The sequence below is a fragment of the Pelodiscus sinensis genome, chromosome 1 (genome assembly GCF_049634645.1).
Source record: "Pelodiscus sinensis isolate JC-2024 chromosome 1, ASM4963464v1, whole genome shotgun sequence".
Taxonomy (NCBI): Eukaryota; Metazoa; Chordata; order Testudines; family Trionychidae; genus Pelodiscus; species Pelodiscus sinensis.
The window spans coordinates 271,368,293-271,393,652 of NC_134711.1; the positions used below are offsets into that span (position 1 = coordinate 271,368,293).

Sequence of the window (25,360 nt, forward strand, 5' to 3'; positions counted from 1 at the left end):
GGTAAATACAGTAATAAAGATGGAGTGGAGGGAGGAAGATTCAATTGCTGTTCTTATTTAATGATCTAGTAGCCAAATCTCTTCATGGAAAAAATTACTGTTATTCTGGAAATAAGATCCTTTCCCTTCTAGCCCCATGTAAATGGCCCCATGTGCCCATTAAGTGCTGAGGCAGCACCCTTCTAGTTAATTGGCACGTAAGGACAGTTAATTGGCATGAAGAAATACTGTAAACTTTTATTAATATATTCAAATTGAGCAAAGTTATATTGCTGTTATGCTACTTTTTAATGCATTTTTATTTAATGTTCTTGTTTTGCTATCACTATCTACTTTATAGAACATTTCTAGAAATTGATTAGTGCTTTTGTTTGTTACACTAGAGAAAAAGACTGTGGGTTCTATTATTTATGAGTTTTATCTCTTTTCCTTATAGAATAATTTTACTACAGCTTTTTGAGCAAGATAATTCCAAACAGATTATTCAATAAAAACTAAGTACAAACACATTGGTACAAGTGCAGAATTAGTTACATATTAACACCAAGTCAAACATGGAGAGCAGTATTTTTAATTGCATTTTAATAAGACTTTGAACTTCTGTTGTGTTTAAGCCTGATATCTTTTTATTTATAATTGACACAAAAATGTAGTCTTTAAGAGAGATTGTCATTTTATAATCTTAATTACATAAATGTAGTTTCAAACATGAAACCAACCCAGACCCCTGCTATCATTTCTTTTTAATGTGTATGTGTTTCTATAGGGGGAAGCAATTAGTTTATTCAAATTATTTTTTTTATTTCTCTTGTTTCTGTGTGAAAAATCTAGCAAACAAGAAACTTACAAAGTCATGGCCCAAACCTACAGACACCTGGAGCTACCCAACTCTGACTAAATCATCCCAGCCAGCGCTTTCTCAAGTCAGAATTTAAAAACCTCTAGGAACCTCTAGATCCACAAAGGAAAGTTAGGCTTAAGACTGTAGTATCTAATTTTAGGCATCCTTCCTCTGAGGGCAGGTCTACACTACAAGGGTATGTCTACACTACAGCACTAATTCGAACTAACTTAATTCAAATTAGTTAGCATTTTGCTAATTCGAACTAGCATGTCCACATTGAGTGGACCCTAAACCAAAGTTAAGGCTGGCCGGAAGCATTGCCGGCAGGGCATCAGGTTAGGACTTAGAGCGTGGAGCTGCTGTCTCAGGCTAGCCGAGGGCTGTGCTTAAAGGGACCCGACCCCCACCCCGGACAGACAGTTCTCAGGGTTCCCTGCTTGCTTGTCTACCTCGATGAGGGACAGCAAAGCAGTCCTGACTTGGAGTGCCCTGAGTGCCCACACTCGGCACAGCACAGCACTCAGCGATCAGCCCGGCTGCACTTGCCATAGGCTCCCATGTGGGGGCGTCAATCAAGGGGCTGCAGGAGAGCTTCCACCCCGAGGAGCCCGCAGAGCCAGCCCAGTCCTCCCCATCGGGGGCTCATGCCCCATTCCTCTCACACCTCCTTCCACTTACTCCTCCCTAACCCCCCCCCTTCCCGATGTACAAAATAAAGGACACGTGTGGTCAAAAATAGAAACTCTCTTTATTGAACAAAACTCAGAGAGACTGGGAAAAGGAGGTGGGAGAGGGGAAGAAAGAGGGTGGGAGAGGGGAGGGCAACTAAAATGATCAGGGGTTTGGAACAAGTCCCATATGAAGAAAGGCTAAAGAGACTGAAACTTTTCAGCTTAGAAAAGAGGAGTCTGAGGGGGAATAAGATAGAGGTCTATAAAAGCATGAGTGGTGTGGAGAGGGTGCATCAAGAAAAGTTCTTCATTAGTTCCCATAATAGAAGGACTAGAGGACACCAAATGAAATGAATGGGTAGCAGGCTTCAAACTAATAACAGAAAGTTATGTACAAAATAAAGGACATGTACAAAATAAAGGACATGTGTGTTCAAAAATAGAAACTCTCTTTATTGAACAAAACTGGGGGGGGGGATTAGCCTCTGGGGAGACTGGGAAAAGGAGGTGGGAGAGGGGAAGAGAGAGGGTAGGAGAGGGGAGGGGGAAACCTGGGAGGAGGGAGCTGGAAGGGGGAAGCCAAGGGAAGAAGGAGGAGGGGAAGTATAAAACTATGGTATGCCATATATTCAGTACTGTGTACAGACGTGATCTCCTCACCTCAAAAGAGATGTTTTGGCCTTGGAAAGGGTTCAGAAAAGGGCAACTAAAATGATTAGGGGTTTGGAACAGGTCACATATGAAGAGAGGCTAAAAAGACTGGGACTTTTCAGCTTAGAAAAGAGGAGAATGAGGGGGGATATGATAGAGGTCTATAAAATCCTGAGTGGTGTGGAGAGGGTGCATAAAGAAAAGTTCTTCATTAGTTCCCATAATAGAAAGACTAGAGGACACCAAATGAAATGAATGGGTAGCAAGCTTCAAACTAATAAAAGAAAGTTCTTCTTCCCAAAGCAAATAGTCAACCTGTGGAACTCCTTGCCACAGGAGGCTGTGAAGGCTAGAACTATAACAGAGTTTAAAGAGAAATTAGATAAAGTCATGGAGGTTGGGTCTATGGAGTGCTATTAGCCAGGGGATAGAAATGGTGTCCCTGGCCTCTGTTTGTGGAAGGCTGGAGATGGATGGCACAAGACAAATGGCATGGTCATTGTCTTCAGTCCATCCCCTCCAGGGTATCTAGTGTTGGCCGCTGTTGGCAGACAGGCTACTGGGCTAGATGGACCTTTGGTCTGACCCAGTACGGCCGTTCTTATGTTCTTATGTTCTAAGCTCAGGGCTCAGGGTCGGGGGGTCTCACTGGACCACCTTGATTTTCATGCAAACCTGCTCCTGGGTTTGCATGTGGCCTTTGGTGGCCAGGCTGGCAGCTATCCTGCCCTAGACAGCCACTTTCCTGTGCCTAGTGCGGAGGTCGTGGATGAGGTCCACGATGTCTGCACTAGACCAGGCGGGCACCCGCCTCTTGCGGTCCCGGGCAGGCTCCTGGGAGCCTCCAGCCTGGTTCCGGGAAGAGGCGGAGGGCTGGGTGGCAGCGGGTGGCTGGCTCGTGCCGTGCCAGGTACAGGGTCTGCTGGCTGGGTGCTGGCAGGCTTGCACCTGGCACGGGTACCGTAGCCAGACCGTGCCCCTGTAAGGGCTCCAGGGCTGGGTGGGGAGCAGATGAGTTTCCCTGGTTGTGCCCAGTGTGGCCACCAGGACAAGCTGGGAAGGGCTAGCCTCCCACTAGTTCGAATTAAGTGGCTACACAGCCCTTAATACGAACTACTTAATTCGAACTAGGCTTTAGTCCTCGTAGAATGAGGTTTACCTAGTTTGAATTAAGCGCTCCGCTAGTTCGAATTAAGTTCGAACTAACGGTTTGCCTGTGTAGCGCCTATTAAAGTTAATTCGAACTAACAGCTGTTAGTCTGAATTAACTTTGTAGTGTAGTAACATATGTTGGTAATTTATGTCATTAAAGAGTGTGAAAAAGCCACTCTCATACAAGCAACACAAGTTACACCATCCTAAGTGCCAGGAGATGCTTTCCTGCTGACATATCTACTGTCTCTTGTGGATATGGAATGATTATACCAACAGGAGAGCCCTCTGCCATTGGCATAGTGTGGGTGCATCTAGACTGGCAAGATTTTGCGCAAAAGCAACTGCTTTTGCGGAAAAACTTGCCAGCTGTCTACACTGGCTCCTTGAATTTCTGCAAGAACACTGACTTCCTACTGTCTGAAATCTGTGCTTCTTGTGGAAATACTATGCTGCTCCCGTTTTGCGCAAAAGGGCCAGTGTAGACAGCTCAGATTTTTTTTGCGCAAAAAAGCCCCAATTGCGAAAATGGCGATCGGGGCTTTTTTGTGCAAAAATGCTTCTAGATTGGCACAGATGCTCTTCCGCAAAAGTGCTTTTGCGGAAAAACGTCCGTGCCAATCTAAACGCTCTTTTCTGCAAATGCTTTTAATGGAAACTTTTCTGTTAAAAGCATTTGTGGAAAATCATGCCAGTCTAGATGTAGCCATAGACTCATAGGGTTGGAAAAGATCTCAAGAAGTCATTTAGTCCAAACATCTACCAAAAGCAGGACCAACCCTGAATAAATCATCCCAGCCAGGGCTTTGTGAAAGCAGAATTTAAAAATCTCTAGGAATGGAACTTCCACCACCTCCCTGGGTAACCCATTCCAGTACTTCACCCTTTCCTAGTGAACTAGTTTTTCTTAATATCCAACCTAGATCTCCCTTACTGCAACTTGAGACTATTGCTCCTCATTCTGTCATCTGTCACTGCATAGAAAGATTTAGGTACCTAAGAATGGGATTCACAAAGGCCAGTATGCTGAGTGAGGAGCTACCTAAACTTGTCTGTGGGAACAGTAGAGAACAGGCATGGGGTCTCAGGCCTGCTTCTCAAAGGAACATGGCACCTGACTGAGCTAGAGGAGAGTGCCTGTCTAGGTATGCAAGCCAGAATGGTCAATTTTTTCATAAAAATAAGGAGGTGGATGCCCCTCCCTCCCGTGGAGTATGGGGGAGACTCAGGTTCAAGTCCTGCTCTGGCTCATTTGGAGCAAGAACTTGGAGCCAGATCTCCCATGTCCTGGGTGAATGCCCTAACTGATGGGCTATAAGATAGAAGGCTGGCTGGGAATCACTGCCACACCTTCTCTTCCTTAGATGTGTCTTGTTCGGGGCCCCATGAGCAGGACATGCTCATAGTAGCATTTCAGAACAACTGCCAGATAATATAAGGGTGTGTCTAGACTACCTAGTTTTGTCGACAAAAGTGGACTTTTGTCGACAAAACTATACCAGCGTCTACACTACCGCTGAGTTCTGTCGACATAACGTCGACAGAACTCAGCAGTTTTGTCGACGCTGGTATACCTCATTTTACGAGGCATAACACCTTCTGTCGACAGAACTCTGTCGACAGAAGGTGTTATTGCCTGTAACGTTGCGTCCAGACTACGGAGTTCTGTCGACAAAGCAGCTTGCTTTGTCGACAGAACTCAATGTGTCTGGACGCTCTTTGTCGACAGAAGTTTTGTCGACAGTATCTGTCGATAAAACTTCCGTCGACAAAACGCGGTAGTCTAGACGTACCCTAAGTGTGGGAACATCTAGTTTGAAAATCCCATTGGGACTTAGGTGTACACTAGGCAATTATGACATTTAAGCAAATTTGTGCATGCTGTGTAGTAGTGAACTCACTGCTGACATCGCCTTGTGCTGCTCTACCTCTGCAGGGACTTCCTGTGACTTGATCCTACAACCAGCTCACTTTAAAGCCTTTCCCTTTTCAGAACATTCAGGGAACCAATAGCAAAGGGAATTAACACAAATAAACTGATAAAGAGAGGGAAATGACCCCCTTGTGGGGTGTATTAGAATATGGCCCATCCTTCTATCAGGAAATAGTCATCTGGGAAGCTCCTGTCTTCAGTCTGTCCTCTCCTGTGGAGCTTGGAGGAGCTTGGTCTCTTCCCTGGTCTCCTCATAAGTTAACTTCTCTGCTCCTGAATTCCTTGTCTAGACTGTGCATGTCTTGTGTCTCTGCAGGGTGGAGCTGTCTGAGCCCCTTATAGCTTCTTACTCCCCTTTTGTGGGAGGAGGGGGGGGAAGGGCGGTTGCATAACCCATTTCAATTCCCACATAATTTTAAATGCCATGGGGACTTTATACACCTGTATGGCTAGGCTGAGCAGGGGTATTGGGATTCTGAAGTTTGGACTTAGCTGCCTAGCGCAGCAGGGAGGGGCCCAAATTCCATTCAGATATAGCTTTCCCTGCCAAAAGTCTTACAAGTGCGATAGTCACTTTAAAGTCCATGGATCAATGGTGGGGCCTAATACCAGAAGGAATAATGTCAGGCCTAGGCAAAGGGCAATAGGAAAGAACACTGGCAAGAAAGGGGCTTCTGCAACAGCACAACAGAACTTCTTGTTAATCTTTCTGCACACCTCAGTACTTCCCTTCTCTAACCTGCTCATAGCTGTAATCAGTGGCACACATGGAGCTGTGGCAGAATTCCCATCCAGATCACTGCAATTTCCTGCTTACTTTTATCAGCCAATCATGTTAGAAAAGGGAGGATACAGCCTGGATTCATGGGGCCACTGTCTTCAGTCGAGGGAACTCATTCCATCCCCACTTCTGAGCCCTACTTTAAAGACTGAAAGGGACACTGTGCCTCAGGGTGTGTCTAGACTACAGGTTTTTTTTTTTTTTAAAGTAGCCTTTTTTAAAAAAAAAACCTTCATCTGCATCTAGACTGCAGCCTCAATGATCCTGCAGCTATCCTGGAGTGGCTTGATGCTTGATGGAAGACAGAGCAACATCACGGATTGTTCTCTGTAGTGTCCTGGCTGCTCTTATTATAGTAGAGGCTAAAACTGATCCCAAAAGACACGGGATAGGAAAGGATATTTGATTTTCCTCTTGGTCTCTGGTGCTGCATTTAGGGCAGAACTGAGCCACTGATGCACAAGATTTTAAGGGTGGTGTGGTGGACAGACACTTCAACTTCATCAGAAAGAAACAAGCCATTGAACTGGCCAATTAATTTGATTCTAGAACATGTTTTCATGACTAAACTTTTGATCCCTCACTTCATCTGAAGAGGAAACATTTCATAACTTGACTGATGTTTTTGCTGTCACAAACAGCATAATGAAGCAGTTTTAATAATACTTATCCCTGGGAATTGCTTTATAACCTGACAGTACTCAGTGGGTGCACTTTTAATTGCTGTTTTACATTATTGTAAAAATAATTAAATTCTTCCCTCAAAATATAACAAAAGATGCTTAGACAGAACAAGAATAAGGACTTTTTCAGTTATCTCACAAATACACAATAGAGCAAATAGGAAAACAACTTGCTAGTAGTCATTGATTTAATCTTCATATAACAATCTTCCAAAATGTGAACATGATGTTCATGTTTACTGAATGTAGAGAAAGGCAAACAAAGAGGAACAGTACTGAAATGAGCAATTAAGACCGTATAAAAAAGTAGCAAAAGAGAATGAAAAAAATGAATGCATTTTATTGGTACGCTCACATCTCGAATACTGTGTGCAGATGTGGTCTTCTCACCTCAAAAAAGATATTTTGGCCTTGGAAAGGGTTCAGAAAAGGGCAACTAAAATGATTAGGGTTTTGGAACGGGACCCGTATGAAGAGAGGCTACAGTGACTGGAACTTTTCAGTTTAGAAAAGAGGAGACTGAGGGGGGATATGATAGAGGTCTATAAAATCATGAGTGGTGTGGAAAGGGTGAATAAAGAAAAGTTATTTATTAGTTCCCACAATAGAAGAACTAGAGGAACCAAATGAAATTAATGGGTAGCACGTTTAAAACTAATAAAAGAAAGTTCTTCTTCACTCAGCTCATAGTCAACCTGTGGAACTCCTTGCCTGAGGAGGCGTGAAGTCTAGGACTATAACAGAGTTTAAAGAGAAGCTAGATAATTTCATGGAGGTTAGGTCCATAAAAGGCTATTAGCAATGGGATAGAAATGGTGTCCCTGGCCTCTGTTTGTCAGAGGCTGGAGATGGATGGCAGGAGACAAATTGCTTAATCATTGTCTTTTGTCCACCCCCTTTGGGGCACCTGGCACTGGTCACTGTCAGCAGATAGGCTACTGGGCTAGATGGACCTTTGGTTTGACCCAGTACAGCCATTCTTATGTTCTTATGTTATTAGGAAAAGGAGTAAGAGCCAGTAAGTAAACAGGGCCATCCAGCTAGTGTAACTTTGTGGTCTTAATCACCCTGTTGGCCCAGTCAAATCCAAATCTATGGGCAACAAGTATTCATGTTACAGAGATTCAAATTCATACGAATGCTAAAGAGGAAAGAAAGTGGGACAACCTGTATATATTGTTGGGATTATTTTTTCCAATGTGCATTACTTTACATTTATCAACATTAAATTTCATTTGCCATTTTGTTGCCCAATCACTTTTAGGTGGGTGAGAATCTTTTTGAAGCTCTTCACAGTCTGCTTTGGTCTTAACTGTCTTGAGCAGTTTAGTATTATCTGCAGACTTTGCCACCTCTCTGTTTACCCCTTTCTCTAGATCATTTTAATAAGTTAAATAGGATGGGTCCCAGCACAGACTCTTGGAGGACCCCCCTAGTTACCTCTCTCCACTCAGAAAACTTACCATTTATTCTTACCCTTTGTTTCCTGTTTTTTTTTTTTTACCACAAAAGGATCTTCCCTCTTATCACACGATAACTTACTTTACTTACTGGAGCTTGTCGACTGTGGAGCATCTAGATTGCCCTGCTGTGCCAATCAGCTGATCTTCGGCACAGCACAGCGGCCATTTTGATGTAAATGAAGTGGCCATTATTTAAATCGCCACTTCATTTTGCTTTGTCTAGTAAACTCATCTACATGGCTCCATTGACGGAGCCATGTAGTCTAGATATACCCACAGTGGCAGATTTAAAAGTAGTCATCCTGCAACAGAAAAACTTTAAAAACAGATTTCAAAGAGAAACTGAAGAGTTACAATTCATTTGCAGATTTGAAACTATCAATTTAGGATTATACAAAGACTGTGAGGTTGCTTCTAGACTGGCATGCTTTTGCGGAAATACTTTTAATGGAAAAGTTTTTCCGTTAAAAGTATTTCCGCAAAAGAGTGTCTAGATTGGCAAGGATGCTTTTGCGCAAAAAGTGCTTTTGTGCAAAAGCATCCATGCCAATCTTGACGCGCTTTTGCGCAAGAAAGCTCCGATGGCCATTTTAGCCATCGGGCTTTCTTGCGCAAAAAATTAAGGTGCCTGTCTACATTGGGCCTCTTGCGCAAGTATTCTTGTGCAAGAGGGCTTATCCCTGAGTGGAAGCGTGAAAGTATTTGCACAAGAAGCACTGATTTTGTACATTACAAAGTCAGTGCTCTTGTGCAAATTCAAGTGGCCAGTGTAGACAGCTGGCAAGTTTTTGTGCAAAAGCAATTGCTTTTGTGCAAAATCTTGCCAGTCTAGACGCACCCACAATGTCTAGCCAACTACAAAGGCAATTTCTCCTATCTTGATGTTCACACCTCCACATCAGCTGCTAGAAGTGGGCTACATCCTCCCTGACTGAATTGACCTTGTTATCTCTGGCCTTCCTCTTCATTGGTACTCCTTTCTTTTCATGTGCCTATATATTTATACCTGCCTCTGGAATTTCCACTACATGCATCTGATGAAGTGGGTCTTTGCCCATAGAAGCTTATGCTCCAATAAATCTGTTAGTCTATAAGGTGCCACCGGACTTTTAGTTGTTTATCTACATGTTTTGTTAGTCATTAAGGTGCTACTAGACTATTTGTTGTTTTTTAAGTTTTTCCTGTTACAGACTAACTCGGCTACACCTCTGAAGCTTTTGGACATATTTCTTTGTAACTTTCAACATTTTTTGAGCTTCCTCAAGGACTTCTTTAAGCAGCACTGGAGGCAGTTCTTCTGAATGAATCTTAATATTTTTGAATGAATGTGATATGTCTTTCTGTGTTGGAATATCCCCTGATGTTCCCACTACATTTCAAATTCTGTAGAGATGAAAGGAGTGGCAGGGAAATCTAAATGGTGTTGTGACTTCCCCATAACATTATTGCAGATTCCAAACACAAGATGTTTTAATTATTTATTTTAAAGTATGCCCAGGCTTGTCTTTTGGTCTAAACTGCCAACTGCAGAGATCAACTTCTCTGGATCATAAGATGGCACTTTTGTGACCTGTTTATTTCTTCTATACATTTGTTTGTAAGAACAAAAGAGGAAATAATTCGCCTATTTTTATTGGAATAAGTATTTGCTTAGAGTTCCTTCTGTTTATTTACAGTAACCTAAATATGTAATATCAGGGACTAATGGTCTAATGACAATGTAGCTGTAACAATTTTCACAGGGGTCAAAAGACTGCTGTCCAATTTGTTTTCAAAATAATAATTCCCATCAATAGAGAAGTTATACTGATGGATTTTAAAGGGAGTGAGTGGAATGAGTCCGAATGAGATGGGGCCTTGTGGAGAAGCAGATAATGAAGAACAAGCATCAAGATAAAGATGCCTGAGTCTCCTTTTCCCCCCAAACAAAAAATGACCGAGAAATTATTGCATATTACAATCAGTTGATAGTATGAGATTACTAGTTGTTGTCATGCAACACCTTGGACAAAGAAGAGCATAATGTCATTTATTCACAATATCCAATTTACAAAACATGAATAAAACAAGAGTATCTGTCAGTTTAATCAATGTAAAGTATACTCTGACAAATGTTCTGCAATCTTATTTTAGTGTGAAATTTATCTTTCGGATTTCATATAGTACACTCATATATTCCCGGTATTCATTAAACAGTTTTTAGTGTTTTATCAGGGAATAACAGCTTAGTATGAGAGCTTTTCAGTGACTTGTATTTTAACCATCCATATAGGAAGTTGATAAAACTGTTTGATATCTGACTTTTAAAATATGTGGAGTTATTTTGGTAGAAGAGATAACGTAGTCACTTGTATTCGGTATTATAAGTTGTGCTGTGATTATTTATATGTTTTAGAAGACTTTTGATAGCAAAAGATTGCTCCAAATGGAAGATCATTTTTGCAGTAAGATGACAGATTAGTGTTAATTAAAATTAACAGTACCAAGGAAAAAATTATTGCAGAATACCTTTAAAATATGTCTGGGTTTAATAATATGTATGAGGGCTATATATAAATTTGCAAGAAACAATTACCAAAACTTTAATTTATAATGGGATCCTTGAAAACCCCTTGTACTAGGAAAAATACATTTTTCTCACAGATTCACTTGTGTGTACTCTATTTTCCATTTAATATACAGCCTCTGTTTCCTAGACTCAGAAAAATCATTCTAATTGGGATTCCTATTAAGTCTTCTAACATATTGCATGTAAATTAGGAGGTAAGCTGTATTTCTAAAGTGTGTGTGTGTGTGAAAGGAACAGCAAATATTGCTGCATTGTTGCTGTACAGCGTGTAACTTTTATGACTAGAAATTTAATTTCTAGAAGTGTTTCCTTATTTTGAATATACTTGTTTTTCTATATGGGGATGTGCTAAAAATGAAATATAAATGCTAAATCTTTCATGCAGCTCTATTGTGATCATTTAAAAATATTTGGTTTTAAATTCAAATAGCCCTAGGATTTCATGTATTAACATAAAGTAGGTATTTTTAACAATTTACTCTGTTTATAAAAACATAACTGAAATACATTCTCCAAGAGAAACAGTTACAACTTTTGAAACATGCAGTGTATATATTTTGAGATATGTGACTAATGAAGAAAGAGAGAAATATAAATCTCTGTACTATGGGAAATATGTACAATAGAACTATGCAATAGATTACAATAATATAATCTCTCCAGGTTAATTAGATACATTTTCATTTTAATGGCTTTATTTTTACTTTAAATTTAATGTACAGGAATATGAAGACAATTTCTCTTTAACTTTGTGGCTGAGTTCCCAATTACTATTTGAACATTACGTTAATTATAGAATTAATTGACCATTTATGAAAGAAATTTCTTTTAAACTTATGATTTTGCATATTCTGAGGGTATTTTCTCCAAGACCTTTTATGTTTTGCTTAGGAGGAATGATTTGTTCATTTCTGAGAGATATTTCGTGCAGTTCTCTGGGATCCAAAATTCTAAGTTTGACATCAAGATTCCATTAGTTGGGTTATTTTATTTGTCACACAGCAATGCTTTGTTGAGTTGATCAGAATCAAGCGTAGTGGTGAACATATCACACATCCAAATTTATAGAGAAAACATTTTCTTTTATATAGATGTACATATTACATTTAATTATGCCTTTTTGGGATTGGCTTAGTTACCATGCAGAAACCAATCCCAGTGCAGTATGCTCTGTCCATGTATTGTATGTTTAACCTACTCTTTGCTTCATCTCTGCATTCTTAGAATCATACAATCCTAGGTCTGAACGAGACCTCAGGAGGTCATCAAGTCCAGCTCCCTCACCAAAAGAGGACCAGCCCTAATTAAATCATCCCAGACAGGACTTTGTCAAGACAGGACTTAAAAACCTCTAGGGATGGAGATTCCACCATCTCTGTAGGTAACTCATTCCAGTACTTCACCACCCTCCTAGTGAAATAGTTTTTCTTAATGCCATGTACTAAAAAGTCTTTAAATCACAAACTACAGATATTCATAAATAGATGCCTGAGGTACTTTCTTCACATCAAATAGCAAGACTTTGTCACAAATGAGGAGCTTTGGAACAGAGCAGGACAAGAACGACTTGACGTTCAACTCAAGAGAAGAAAGTAGGGATGACTAGGCCACATTCTGAGAAAACCATCTTCCAGTATAGTCTGTCAAGCTCTCACATAGAACATGCAAGGAAAACGCAAAAGAGGAAGACCTCGGACAACATGGAGAAGATCTACTGAGATTGAAGGATGGCAAATGGCGTACTCCTGAAGTCAGCTAGAAGTTTTGTCTTGAGACAGAGTGAAGTGGAGGAGACTTGTAAATGACCTATGCTCCACTAGAAGTACAAGGATTTAGTAGTATTAGAAGTAATATCCAGCCTAGACCTTCCCCACTGTAACTTGACACCATTACTCCTTGTTCTACCATCCGTCACTACTGTGAACAGCCTCTGTCCATCCTCTTTGGAACCTCCCTTCAGGAAGTTGAAGGGTGCTACCAAATCCCCCCTCACTCTTCTCTTCTGCAGACTAAACAGACCCAACTCCCTCAGCCTGTCCTCATAGGTGATGTGCTCCAGACCCCTAATCATTTTGGCTACCTTCAGCTGGACCCTCTCCAATGAATCTACATCCTTTCTATAGTGGGAGAGTTGGACGCAATACTCCAGATGTGGCCTCACCAGTGCACAATAAAGATGAATAATAATAACTTATCTAGATCTGCTGGAAATGCTCCTCTTAATGTAACCTAATGTGCCTTCAGCCTTCTTGGAGACAAGGGCACACTTTTGTTCATATCCACCTTCTCATCCACTGTATTCACCAGGTCCTTGTCTGCTGAACTGCTACTTAGTCAGTTGGTCCCCAGCCAGTAATAAAGTTTAGGATTCTTCCATCCCAAGTGAAGGACTCTGTACTTGTCCTTGTTGAACCTCATCAAATTTCTTTTGGCCGAATCCTCCAATTTGTCTAGGTCACTCTGTATCCTATCCCTACCTTCCAACATATCAACCTCTCCCCCTAGCTTAGTGTCATCTGTAAAATTGTTGAGGGTGCAATCCATCCCCTCATCCAGGTCATTAATAAAGATCTTGAACAAAACCGGCCCTAGAACGGATCCTTGGTGCACTCCTCTTGAAACCGACTGCCAACCAGACATCGAGCCATTGATCACTACCCTTTGGGCCCAACAATCCAGCCAGCTTTCTATTCACCTTACAGTCCATTTGTCCAATCCATACTTCCTAAATTTGCTGTCAAGAATATTGTGGGAGACCTATCAAAAGATTTGCTAAAGTTAAGATATATCACATCCACTGGCTTCCCCATGTCCTCAAAGCCAGTTACCTCATCATAGAAGCTAATCAGATTGGTCAGGCATGACTTGCCCTTGGTGAATCCATGTTGACTATTCCTGATCACCATCCCATCTTCCAAGTGCTTCAAAATGGATTTATTGAGGACCGCCTCCATGATTTTTCAAGGGACTGAGATAAGGCTGACTGGTCAGTAGTTCCCTGGAACATCCTTCTTCCCTTTTTTTAAAGATGGGCTCTACATTTGCCTTTTTCCAATCATTCAGGACCTCTTTCGATCTCCATGAGTTTTCAAAGATAATAGCCAAATCACATCTGCCAACTCCCTCAGTACCCTCAGATGCATTAGACCCATGGATTTGTGTCTGTCTAGCTTTTCTAAATAGTTCTTAACCTGTTCTTTTTCCACTGAGGGCTGCCTATCTCCTTCCCATATTGCATTGTCTAGTGGAGTAGTGTGGGAGCTGACCTTGTCTGTGAAGACAGAGGCAAAAAAAGAACTGAGTACTTCTGCTTTTCCCACATCATCTGTCACTAGGTTACCTCCCTCATCCAGTAAGGGCCCCACATCCTCTCTGATCACCCTGTTGTTGCTAACATGCCTGTAGAAACCTTTTTTGTTACCCTTCACATACCTTGCTAGTTCAATTCCAATTGTGCTTTTACCTTCTGATTACTCACCTGCATTCTTGAGCAATATATTTATATTCCTCCCTAGTCATAAAATACTGCCAGCTTTCCCCTTCATGTTAGCATCCCAGGGGATCTTTCAGTCCTCTGAGGGAATCAAAGTCTGTTTTTCTGAAGTCCAGGTTCTGTATTTTGCATCTTTCCTTTCTTCCTTTTGTCAGGATCCTGAAATTTACCATCTCATGATCACTGCTGTCCAGGTTGCGACCCACCTCTACTTCCCCTACTAATTCCTCCCTGTTTGTGAGTGACACGTCAAACTGTGCACAGCCCCTGGCGGATCCTTCAGCACTTGTACCAGGTAGTTATTCCCAACATTCTCCAAAAACTTCCTGGATTGCCTGTGTACTGCTACATTGTTCTCCCAGCAGATATCAGGATGATTAAAGTCCCCCATGAGAATCAGAGCCTATGATCTGGAAGTTTCTCTTAGTTGTCTTAAAAAGTCCTCGTCTATCTCATTCCTAACGTATTTTGTCCATTTAGCTGGCTTAGACTTTGAGTCTGTTTAGCCAACTGAACTATTTACTTATGGCATTTAGCACAAACATTCTGTTCTCAGCCTAATGATCTATTTAAACATCTAATTCTATTCTCCAAGAAATGAGGCCTTCCTCTATCTGAGGCCTTCCTCTATCTGTACAGTGTTTTGTTACTGAAATTGCTATATGCAAGAAAACTATGTCCAGATATATCTGTGTAGAGTGATGAGTGATGAATGATATGATTCCTTACCTAACTGATAGGGAAGTTGTGTAGATTAATTAACTGGTGTTCGGTAAGCCCTTTGAAAGCCTCAGATGGAAGTTATAAAAGAAATATTAATAATTCAATGAAAGTTACAAAATTCCACACTGTCTCAGGAACCAGGTCCTGGATGTTTACTTCATGTGAATATGAAAATCTGCATATGAAAATCTGCATTCCTTTCTAACTATGGCTTTTTTACTGAGGATTGATTTGCAACTGCAATCTTGAAGATATTAAAATTCTAGAAATGTAAACAATTTAGTGAACTTAGTGACCAAACTTTTCAAACCTAAGCTTTAGCTAAGTTGTGTACAAAGTATTTGAATAGTTTTGTGGGTTTTTAAAAAGATACAATAGTTAATAGAGGTAAAAAGTACTTGGGATAAAATACAATGTGAATTTACCAACACCCCCCCTCCCAAAAAAACCAACCAAACAAACCCATATCATACCAGTTTAACCTGGTCTATTTCTCTGACAAAGGAAATGTAGTAGATCAAATATAGCTAGATTTCAGTAAGTCCAATGGGTCATATTGAAAGATACACTGTTAGGCTGGAGGAAAATTACTAGCGGAGGTCCTAAGGGATTTGTCTTTGAACCAATCTTAACATTTTTATTCATGACCTTGGCAGAAAAAGTAGGAATGTGCTAATAAAATTTGTGGGTGAAACAAAGTTGGGAGGTTATTACCAAAAAGGATGAGGAATATCATATAATCTGTAGGATTTTGAAAACTTTAGTAATAGAAATTAGATGAATTTTGAATAGTGCAGAGTGTAAGGTCTTACACTTAGGAATTAATTGTAAGGGATTTTTACTTTTTAGCGGGGGATGTATCATACAAAAGTGTTCAAAAAGTAGAAAGACCTGTGTATATTTGTGCCAATGGTGAGATACAGTAGTACAGTAGTTGGGAACCGTCAGCCTTGGATGGATGCAATTCATCAGGGTTAGCCACTGGCAAGCAGCTTCCAGATGCTTTGTTTACTTGAGCATCCACAGGCCTGGAGCCCTGCAGTTCCCAGTTCCCAGGTTATGGGAGCTGCGAGAAATGGCTCAGGCTGGGCGACTACTTTGCACATCTCCCATTGCTGCGAATGGTGAACCACAACCAGTGGAAGCTGCAAGTGGCCATGCTCGCAGGCACTCAGGCAAATAAATTGTCCAGTGTCCTGGCAGCAGCTAATGCTGATGAACCACATTTATCTGCAAGGTTCATCAGCTTTAGCCAGCATGAAGGCTAATACAGACTTAAACCCCTACAACTGGTCAAAAAGTTATATGTTCTGTAGGTACTTTATAAACTTTAGTCAGGGTAGCTTTTTAAATGTCAAAGTTCTTTGTTCTAATTAGCAATTTTGTGTGGCTAAATAAGTAAAGCAATTAATATAGATAATATTCATGAACCTTTGATTCTTTGTGTGGGGGTAGGGTGTGTGTACACATGCATATGTAGACAAACGCACAGTGGCAAATATTTTAAAAGTTATAAATAATTAAAAACATGGTTTAATGGAAAGTATTTCATAACCTCTACTACAGGCTTGATTTGCAGCTCTATGTGATACATTCTATTATGTGTTTGTAGAGAGAGTACACTGTGTTTACTTACACACACACACACACACACACACACACACTCACACCTATGTCTTTTTCCCTTTCTCTCTCAGGAAGATGCATATATACTGTGGCTGGTTATCCATACACATTATAAAATGCATTCAATATACCTAGGGCCTCTGACTCAGTTATGAGTATAATAATGGTTTGCAGAGCCTTTCATGCTTTTGTCATGCCTAAGTCCATAATGACACAAAGTCATTGCAGTTTGGTACCTCATATAAAATATGTTGGTGATATCCCTTTGTTATGTCCCACAAAAACAAACAATTGTAACTGGTGCTAACAGGAATTTACATTGATAGCCAGATGCTATATCTATGCTTGGAGTTATGGTTATGGTTCCTAGTTCAAGCAGATATATCTGTGCTAGCTCTCATGGGTGCAGTGCATCTACAGTGCATCCGTAGCTTGAAATAAGGTATGCAATTTGAACTATGCAAATTGTGTAGCTTATTTTGAGTCAAGTTTGAAATAGTTTATTTTGAAATTTGGTGCTATCTACACAGCACTTATTTTGAAATAAATTACTATTCCAAAATGTCCCTTACTCCTTGTGGAATGAGGTTTACAAGGATGTCAGAATAGCAAGCTCATTATATTTCAAAATAATAGGCATGCTCAGATACCTCCAGTATCCCAAAATAGCACTGCAATGTAGACATAGCCATTGAGAGCTAAATTAGTGTAACTCTGATAGAAGTTTCAGGGGGTAGCCAACATACAACTTCCATCCCACCATCAACCTCAGTCTGGACCAGTCCACATGAGAAATCCACTTCCTGGACACTACAGTACAATTAAATAATAGACAAATTTCCACCACCCTATATCAGAAACCCACTAACCACTACACTTACTTTCATGCCTCCAGCTTCCATTCCAGACACATTTCTCAATCTATTGTATACAGACAAGCCCTAAGATACAACCAGATTTGCTCCGATCCCACAGACAAAGAGCAACACTTATTGGATCATTATAGAGCATTTCTAAAACTGAAATACTGACCTGGAGAAGTGAAAAAACAGATTGACAGAGCCAAAAAAAATACCCAGACATGAACTACTTCAAGACACACCCAAAAGGGAGAATAACAGAATTCCACTTGTTATTACGTACAGTCCATAACTCAGACCCCTCCAACTCATTATACACAATCTGCAACCCAACTTGGAAAATGATCCCTCATTCTCAGAGGCCTTTGCGGAAAAGCCTATTCTCACTTACAGACAACTCCCCAACCTGAAAAAAATTCTTTCCAGTAACCATGCTACACAATCACATCATAAGCATCCAGGAACCCGGCCCTGCTATCAACCTCAGTGCCAATTCTGTCCCATACCTATACAAGCGAATTCATCACTGGAGCCAAAAACATAAGCTACCAAATCACAGGATCATTCAACTACACGTCCAGTAATTTGAACTATGCCATCAAATGCCAGCAATGCCCCACTGCTATATATATTGGAAAAGCTGGACAGTCCCTAGAAGAATCAACGGACACAAATCAGATATACATAAAGGGAACATACAGAAACCTGTTAGAGAGCACTTCAATCTACCTAATCACTCTTTAAAAGATCTCCAGGTGGCCATCTTGTCACAAACCAAATCTACAAGTCAAATACACAAAGAGGTGTTGGAATTACAATTAATCCACAAGTTCAATTCTCATGCAGATGACCTCAACTGAAATGAGGGATGGCTGGGACATTATCAACCTAACATTCAATGAAGGTGCAAACAGCTCTTTGTCTAGATTCTTGTGTTAGTTCCCTTCCTATCTATTGCCTTCCTTTGATCCTTATCTGCTTCTTTTTAACTATCCAATCTTCAGGTGCTTACAGATTGCCAGTTCTGCCTACTTGTTTTTCCCTTTGATATTTTCCTCCCCTCTGCTCCTTGTTTCCCCCCCCCTCCTTTTTCCTATATTTTTGGGACTGCATATCCTCAACTCAAAACTTCGGTCATCTGAAAAAGTGGGCTGTGCCCACAAAAGCTCATGATACCATCCACATGTTTTGTTAGTCTATAAAGTGCTACCAGACCATTTGTTGTTTTTTAAATGTATTCTGATACATTTTAAATGTATTCAGTAATAAGCAGTAACATGGTTTACCTCCCCCAAGTACAAACCAACCTGGATCCCATGGGCATGCTGTTATAGCTGAGGGAGAAGTGCCCCACCCCCAACCTGGCAGCTCCATGTATGGCAGCATGCTCATTAAGCATCTGCGTGGCTATGCTGCCACGCAGCTTAGAGGGGACCTTGCCCATGGGTATGTACTTGTGACAACTCACCCATGTCACTGCTTTCCATTTCTCATTCTGCTGCATCTACCTCGTGGAGAGCATAAGGAAGGAACTCAAGATGTGAATTACACTTCCAGCCCTAAGTGTAAATTTAGCATAAGAATTAAATGAATAGAGAGACAAAATTAATTCTCACCCCATTGGGTCCCTACCTCTTTTTTTTTTCCTTTTTAATAGTTTGTCTGTTTCTTTGTCTTTTTTCATCTTCTTTTTATATCATGCTTCTCATATCACTCTAAATGTACTGAAAATTACAATCCTTTCTCAGTTACTGAACCATGTCACTCTCTTCTTTATACCTTTTCACTGTCTTCCTATCCCCTTTCATATCTAGGTAAGTCTTTCACCAAGGCCCTGTGCTTCTAGCATAACCCAACAAATCTATGTGAAGCTCAAGAATTTTGAAAGAAAACTTTCAGATCTTCCCTAATGAGGAAACTCTGCCTGAGGAAAAGAATTTGGAGGAATCTCTGCTAAGGAAGCCTAGCTTAAGTCATCCTTCCATGCCCTTTTCCATTGAGTTTTCTTGTGAGAGGGCACTATCAATCCTTCAAGATTCAGACAACTACAAACATTTTTATTATGAGCCTTTTTTCTTTTATTGTAGATTTTTAAAATTACTGTATATATTCTTAGGGTTGACTTGGCTTGCTACAGTACATTCCCACTACAATAAAAAATAACCGCTAACCTTAGTTGTTGTACCTTTTTCCCAATTTCTCTACAAATTAAAATATCACCCACTCAATCCCACTCATGAACATAAATAAGTAACACAATCCTGAGATAGTTAAGCTATTTCCCCCTGTAGAATGGGAAGTAAAAGATAAAGAAAAATGTGCTTTTTTCTTTCTTTGTTTTTTTGAATACTTGATATGCTCAGTTGCTACAGTCATGGGACGTATATAAATATCTATATAGACACACAATTCTTCACTAATTCTTTAATGATAATTTATTTCTTCTTTTTGTAGCTGTCCCTCTGTTTCAGGTTGCTCATTGTACTCTTTCTTCCCAACAAACCCTCACAATGTAACCCTGCCTTTGTAAGCTGAGTATATTCACATTTGACTGACAAGCATAGCTTTTGCTTCCCATCATCCTGTTTTTCCTCAAGGATTGTGTTAGGACAAGTGTGAAAGTCACTGACTAATCTTGTTATTGTTTATGTACCTTTAGCAACTGAATTAATTTTCTAGTAGGACTTACTCTGAAATACTTCTCTCTACATAGGAAAACATAATGGAAGTTATTAGAAATCAAGAATTTTTACTACTGCCAGCTGAGGAACTACATAAACTTCTTGCCAGTGATGACGTGAATGTTCCTGATGAAGAGACTATTTTCCATGCCTTAATGATGTGGGTTAAATATGATATACCAAGGAGATGCAGTGACCTCAGTATGCTTCTTGCCTATATAAGATTACCACTGCTTCCACCACAGGTAATTTATTCTTTTTTTCTTTCATAAGTGGCATATTAAAGAATTATTGCAAAATACCAATTAATAACTGGTATTTTTACTTACATTTCTGATAGTTTGTATACAAAAGCAATTCAAGATATAGGATTCAAATGTATAGATAGTTTGGTGATAATTCCCTTGTGTTTCTAATCTCCAGGGCTGTGTCTAGACTGCAACAGACTGCCAACAGAGAAATGCAAATCAAGGTCTTTGGAAGTGCAAATGAGCCTGGGATTTAAATATCCTGGACTTCATTTGCATACTCACATTCCAATGCTGTGCCGATCAGACTCAGTGTCGAAAGTGAAAGTAAAGTGTAGCCGTGGCTCTGCCAACAATGGGGAGCTTTTTTGGCAGCTCCTGTACTGCAACCCTCTGTCGGCAGAGGGATGCAGTCTAGACGTAGCCTAGAAGTACATCTACACTGAAATGCTATGTTAGGATTCTTCCAGGATCCTGAAATAGCTATTTCATGTCTTGACAGTATTTCAAAATATCTTGCAAAAGGGCTCGCTATTCCAATGTCCCTGTAAACCTCGTTCCACTAGGATTAAGGGACATTTTGGAATGTGTTTTATTTAAAAATGTGGTGCTGTGTAAACATTGCCAAATTATGAAACAATCTATTTCACAAATAACTCGAAATACGCTACACAATTTGAAAATAAGCACTTGGAAGAGGGTAATGTGATCAGGAATAGTCAACATGGATTCACCAAGGGCAAGTCATGCCTGATCAATCTGATGAACTTCTATGATGAAGTAACTGGATCTGTGGACATGGGGAAGTCAGTGGATGAGATATACCTTGACTTTAGCAAAGCTTTTGATACATCTCCACAATATTATTGCCAGTAAGTTAAGGAAATATGGATTGGATAAATGGACTGTAAGGTGGATAGAAAGCTGATAGATTGTTGGGCCCAATTGGTAGTGATCAATGGCTCGATGTCTGTTTGGTAGTCAGTTTCAAGTGGAGTGCCCCAAGGATCTGTTCTAGGGCTGGTTTTGTTCAACATCTTTATTAATGACCTGGATGAGGGGGTGGATTGCACCTTCAGCAAGTTTGCAGATGACTCTAAGCTAGGGGCAGAGGTACATGTGTTGGAGGGTAGGGATGAGGTCTAGTGTGACCTAGACAGATTAGAGGATTGTGCCAAAAAAAATCTGATGAGGTTCAACAAGGACAAGTGAATAGTCCTGCACTTTGGATGGAAGAATCCCAAGTATTGTTACAGGCTGGAAACCAACTGGCTAAGTATCAGTTTGGCAAAAAAGGACCTGGTGATTACAGTGGATGAGAAGGTTGATATGAACAAAAGTATGCTCTTGTCACCAAGAAGACTAATATCATATTAGGGTGAATTAAGAGGAGCATTGCCAGCAGATCTAGAGAAGTGAATATTCTCTTTATTCTGCACTAGTGAGGCCACATCTGGAGTAAAGAATGTGAATGTGATTTAATTTGATAACAGAGACTTGACGGGATGACTCGCATGACTGGAGCACTGTCATGGAAGGGTATAAACTGTTCAGGAAGAACAGAAGGGGGAAAAAAGAAGGAGGAGTTGCACTATATGTAAGGGAACACTATGATTGCCCAGAACTCCAGTATATAGGGGGAGAAAAGCCTGTTGAGAGTCTATGGGTTAAGTTTAGAGTTGCAAACAACAGCAGTGATGTTGTGGTTGGTTCTACTGCAGGCCACCAAATCAGGTGGATAAGGTAGATGAGGCTTTCTTCAGACAACTGAGAGAAGCTTCCAGATCGCAGGTCCTGGTTCTCATGGGGGATTTTAATCACCCTGACATCTGCTGGGAGACCAATACGGCACACAGGCAATCCAGGAAGTTTTTGGAGAATGTTGGGGATAACTTCTTGGTACAAGTGCTGAAGGATACGACTAGGGGCCGTGTGCAGCTTGACCTTCTGCTCACAAACGGGGAAGAACTCATAGGGGAAGTAGAGGTGGGTGACAACCTGGGAAGTAGTGATCATGAGATGGTAGATTTCAGGATCCTGACCAAAGGAAGAAAAGAGAGTAGTAAAATACACACCTTGGACTTCAGAAAAGCAGACTTTGACTCCCCCAGAGAACTGATGGGTAGAATCCCCTGGGATACTAACATGAAGGGGAAAGGAGTCCAGGAGAGCTGGCAGTATTTTAAAGAAGCCTTATTGAAGGCACAGAAAGAAACCATCCCGATGCGTAGCAAGAGAAGCAAACAGAGCAGGAGATTGGATTGGCTTACAGGGGAAATCCTTGGTGAACTTAAGCACAAAAAGGGAGCTTACAAAAAGTGGAAACTGGTACAAATGACCAGGGAGGGGTATATATGTATAGCTCAAGAATGCCGGGGGGTTATGAGGAAGGCGAAAGCACAATTGGAATTGCGACTGGGAAAGGATGTGAAGGATAACAAGAAAGGCTTCTACAGGCATGTTTTCAAGAAGGTGATCCGAGAGGGTGTGGGGCTCCTGCTGGATAAAGGAGGTAACCTAGTGACAGATGATGTGGGGAGAGCTGAAGTACTCAATGCTTTCTTTGCCTCAGTCTTCACGGACAAGGTCAACTGCCAGACTAATGCGCTAAGTGACGCAAGATGGGAGGAAGATGGTCAGCCCTTGGTGGGTAAAGAACAGATTAGGAACTATTTAGAAAAGCTACGAGGAGTCCTGTGGCACCTTGTAGACTAACTGAAGTGTTGGAGCATAAGCTTTTGTGGGCAAAGACCCACTGCGTCAGATGGATGAGGGGGTGGATTGCACCGTCAGCAAGTTTGTGGGTGACTCTAAGCTAGGGGCAGAGGAAGATGTGTTGGAGGGTAGGGATAAGGTCCAGTGTGGGTCTTAGCCCACAAAAGCTTATGCTCCAACACTTCAGTTAGTCTTTAAGGTGCCACAGGACTCCTCGCCGCTTTTGCAGATTCAGACTAACACGGCTACCCCTCTGATACTTAGAAAAGCGAAACATACATAAATTCCTGGGTCCAGACTTAATGCATCCGAGAGTACTGAGGGAGTTGGCAAATGTCATTGAGGAGCCTTTGGCCATTATCTTTGAAAAGTCGTGGAGATTGAGAGAGATCCCGGAACACTGAAAAAAGGCAAATGTAGTTCCCATCTTTAAAAAAGGGAAGAAGGATGATCCAGGGAACTATAGGCCAGTCAGTCTTACCTTGGTCCCTGGAAAAATGATGGAAGGGATCCTTAAGGAATCCATTTTGAGGCTCTTGGAAGATCAGAAAGTGATCAAGAATAGTCAGCATGGATTCACAAAGGGATTGTCGTGCCTGACCAATCTGATTCGCTTCTATGATGAGGTAACTGGCTCTGTAGACATGGGAAAGTCTGTGGATGTGATATACCTTGACTTTAGCAAGGCTTTTGATACGGTCTCCCACAATATTATTGCCTGCAAGTTAAGGGAAAGTGGATTTGATAAATGGGCGGTAAGATAGATAGAAAGCTGGCTAGAACACCAGGGCCAGCGGGTAGTGATCAAAGGCTCGATGTCAGGATGGCGGTCGGTTTCTAGAGGAGTGCCCTAAGATCTGTTCTAGGACCAGTTTTGTTCAATATCTTTATTAATGACTTGGATGAGGGGATGGATTGCACCCTCAGCAAGTTTGCAGATGACACTAAACTAGGGGGAGAGGTAGATACACTCGGGGGCAGAGACAGGGTCCATCTGTTTCTTAACAGATTAGAGGACTGGGACACAAGAAATCTGATTAGGTTCAACAAGGAAAAGTGCAGAGTCCTTCACTTGGGACAGAAGAATCCCAAGCACTGTTACAGGTTAGGAACCAACCAGCTAACTAGTAGTTCTGCAGAAAAGGACCTGGGGATTACAGTGGATGAGAATTACAGAAACCTGGTGGGATGGGATGCATGATTGGAATGTTGGTATGGAAGGGTACAGCTTGCTCAGGAAGGACAGACAGGGAAAAAAGGGAGGAGGGGTTGCCTTGTATATTAAAAATGTACACACTTGGACTGAAGTGGAGATGAACGTAGGAGATAGCTGTGTAGAGAGTCTCTGGGTTAAGCTAAAAGGGGTAAAAAATGAGGGTGATATCATGCTAGGAGTCTACTACGGGCCACCTAGCCAAGTGGAAGAGGTGGATGAGGCCTTTTTTAAACAATTAACAAAACTATCCAAAGACCAAGATTTGGTGGTGATGGGGGACTTCAACTATCCAGACATATGTTGGGAAACTAACACAGTGGGGCACAGGCTATCCAATAAGTTTCTGGACTGCATTGGAGACAACTTTCTGTTTCAGAAGGTTGAAAAAGCTACCAGAGGAGAAGCTGTTCTGGATTTGGTTTTAACAAATAGGGAGGAACTAGTTGAGAACTTGAAAGTGGAAGACAGTATAGGGGACAGTGATCATGAAATAATAGAGTTCATGATCTTAAGGAAAGGTAGAAGGGAGACCAGCACAATTGAGGTAATGGATTTCAGGAAGGCAGATTTTGATAAGCTCAGAGAATTGTAGGTAAGGTCCCATGGGAAGCAAGACTGAAGGGAAAAACAACTGAGGAGAGTTGGACGTATTTCAAAGGGACGTTGTTAAGGGCCCAAAAGCAAACAATTCCGCTGTGTAGGAAAGATAGAAAATATGGCAAAAGACCAGCTTGGCTTAACAAGGAGATCTTGCATGATCTCAAAATAAAAAAGGAGTCCTATAAAAAATGGAAACTAGGACAAATAACAAAGGATGAATATAGGCAAGCAACACGGGAATGCAGGGGCAAGATTAGAAAGGCAAAGGCACAAAATGAGATCAAACTAGCTACAGGCATAAAGGGAAACAAGAAGACCTTTTATAAATACATTAAAAGCAAGAGGAAGACCAAGGACAGGGTAGGCCCACTGCTTAGTGAGGAGGGAGAAGCAGTAACAGGAAACTTGGAAATGGCGGAGATGCTCAATGACTTCTTTGTTTCGGTCTTCA

General features: G+C 41.0%; 1 protein-coding gene across 1 annotated transcript in view; it reads left to right on the forward strand.

Annotated features, from left to right (window-relative positions):
- KLHL1 (kelch like family member 1) overlaps positions 1-25,360 on the forward strand; it is a 418,170-nt gene that overhangs the window by 218,122 nt on the left and 174,688 nt on the right. The window contains exon 5 of the mRNA XM_006129049.4: positions 20,163-20,375. Within this exon, the coding sequence (XP_006129111.2) occupies positions 20,163-20,375 (213 nt within the window). The remainder of the gene's footprint in view (positions 1-20,162; positions 20,376-25,360) is intronic.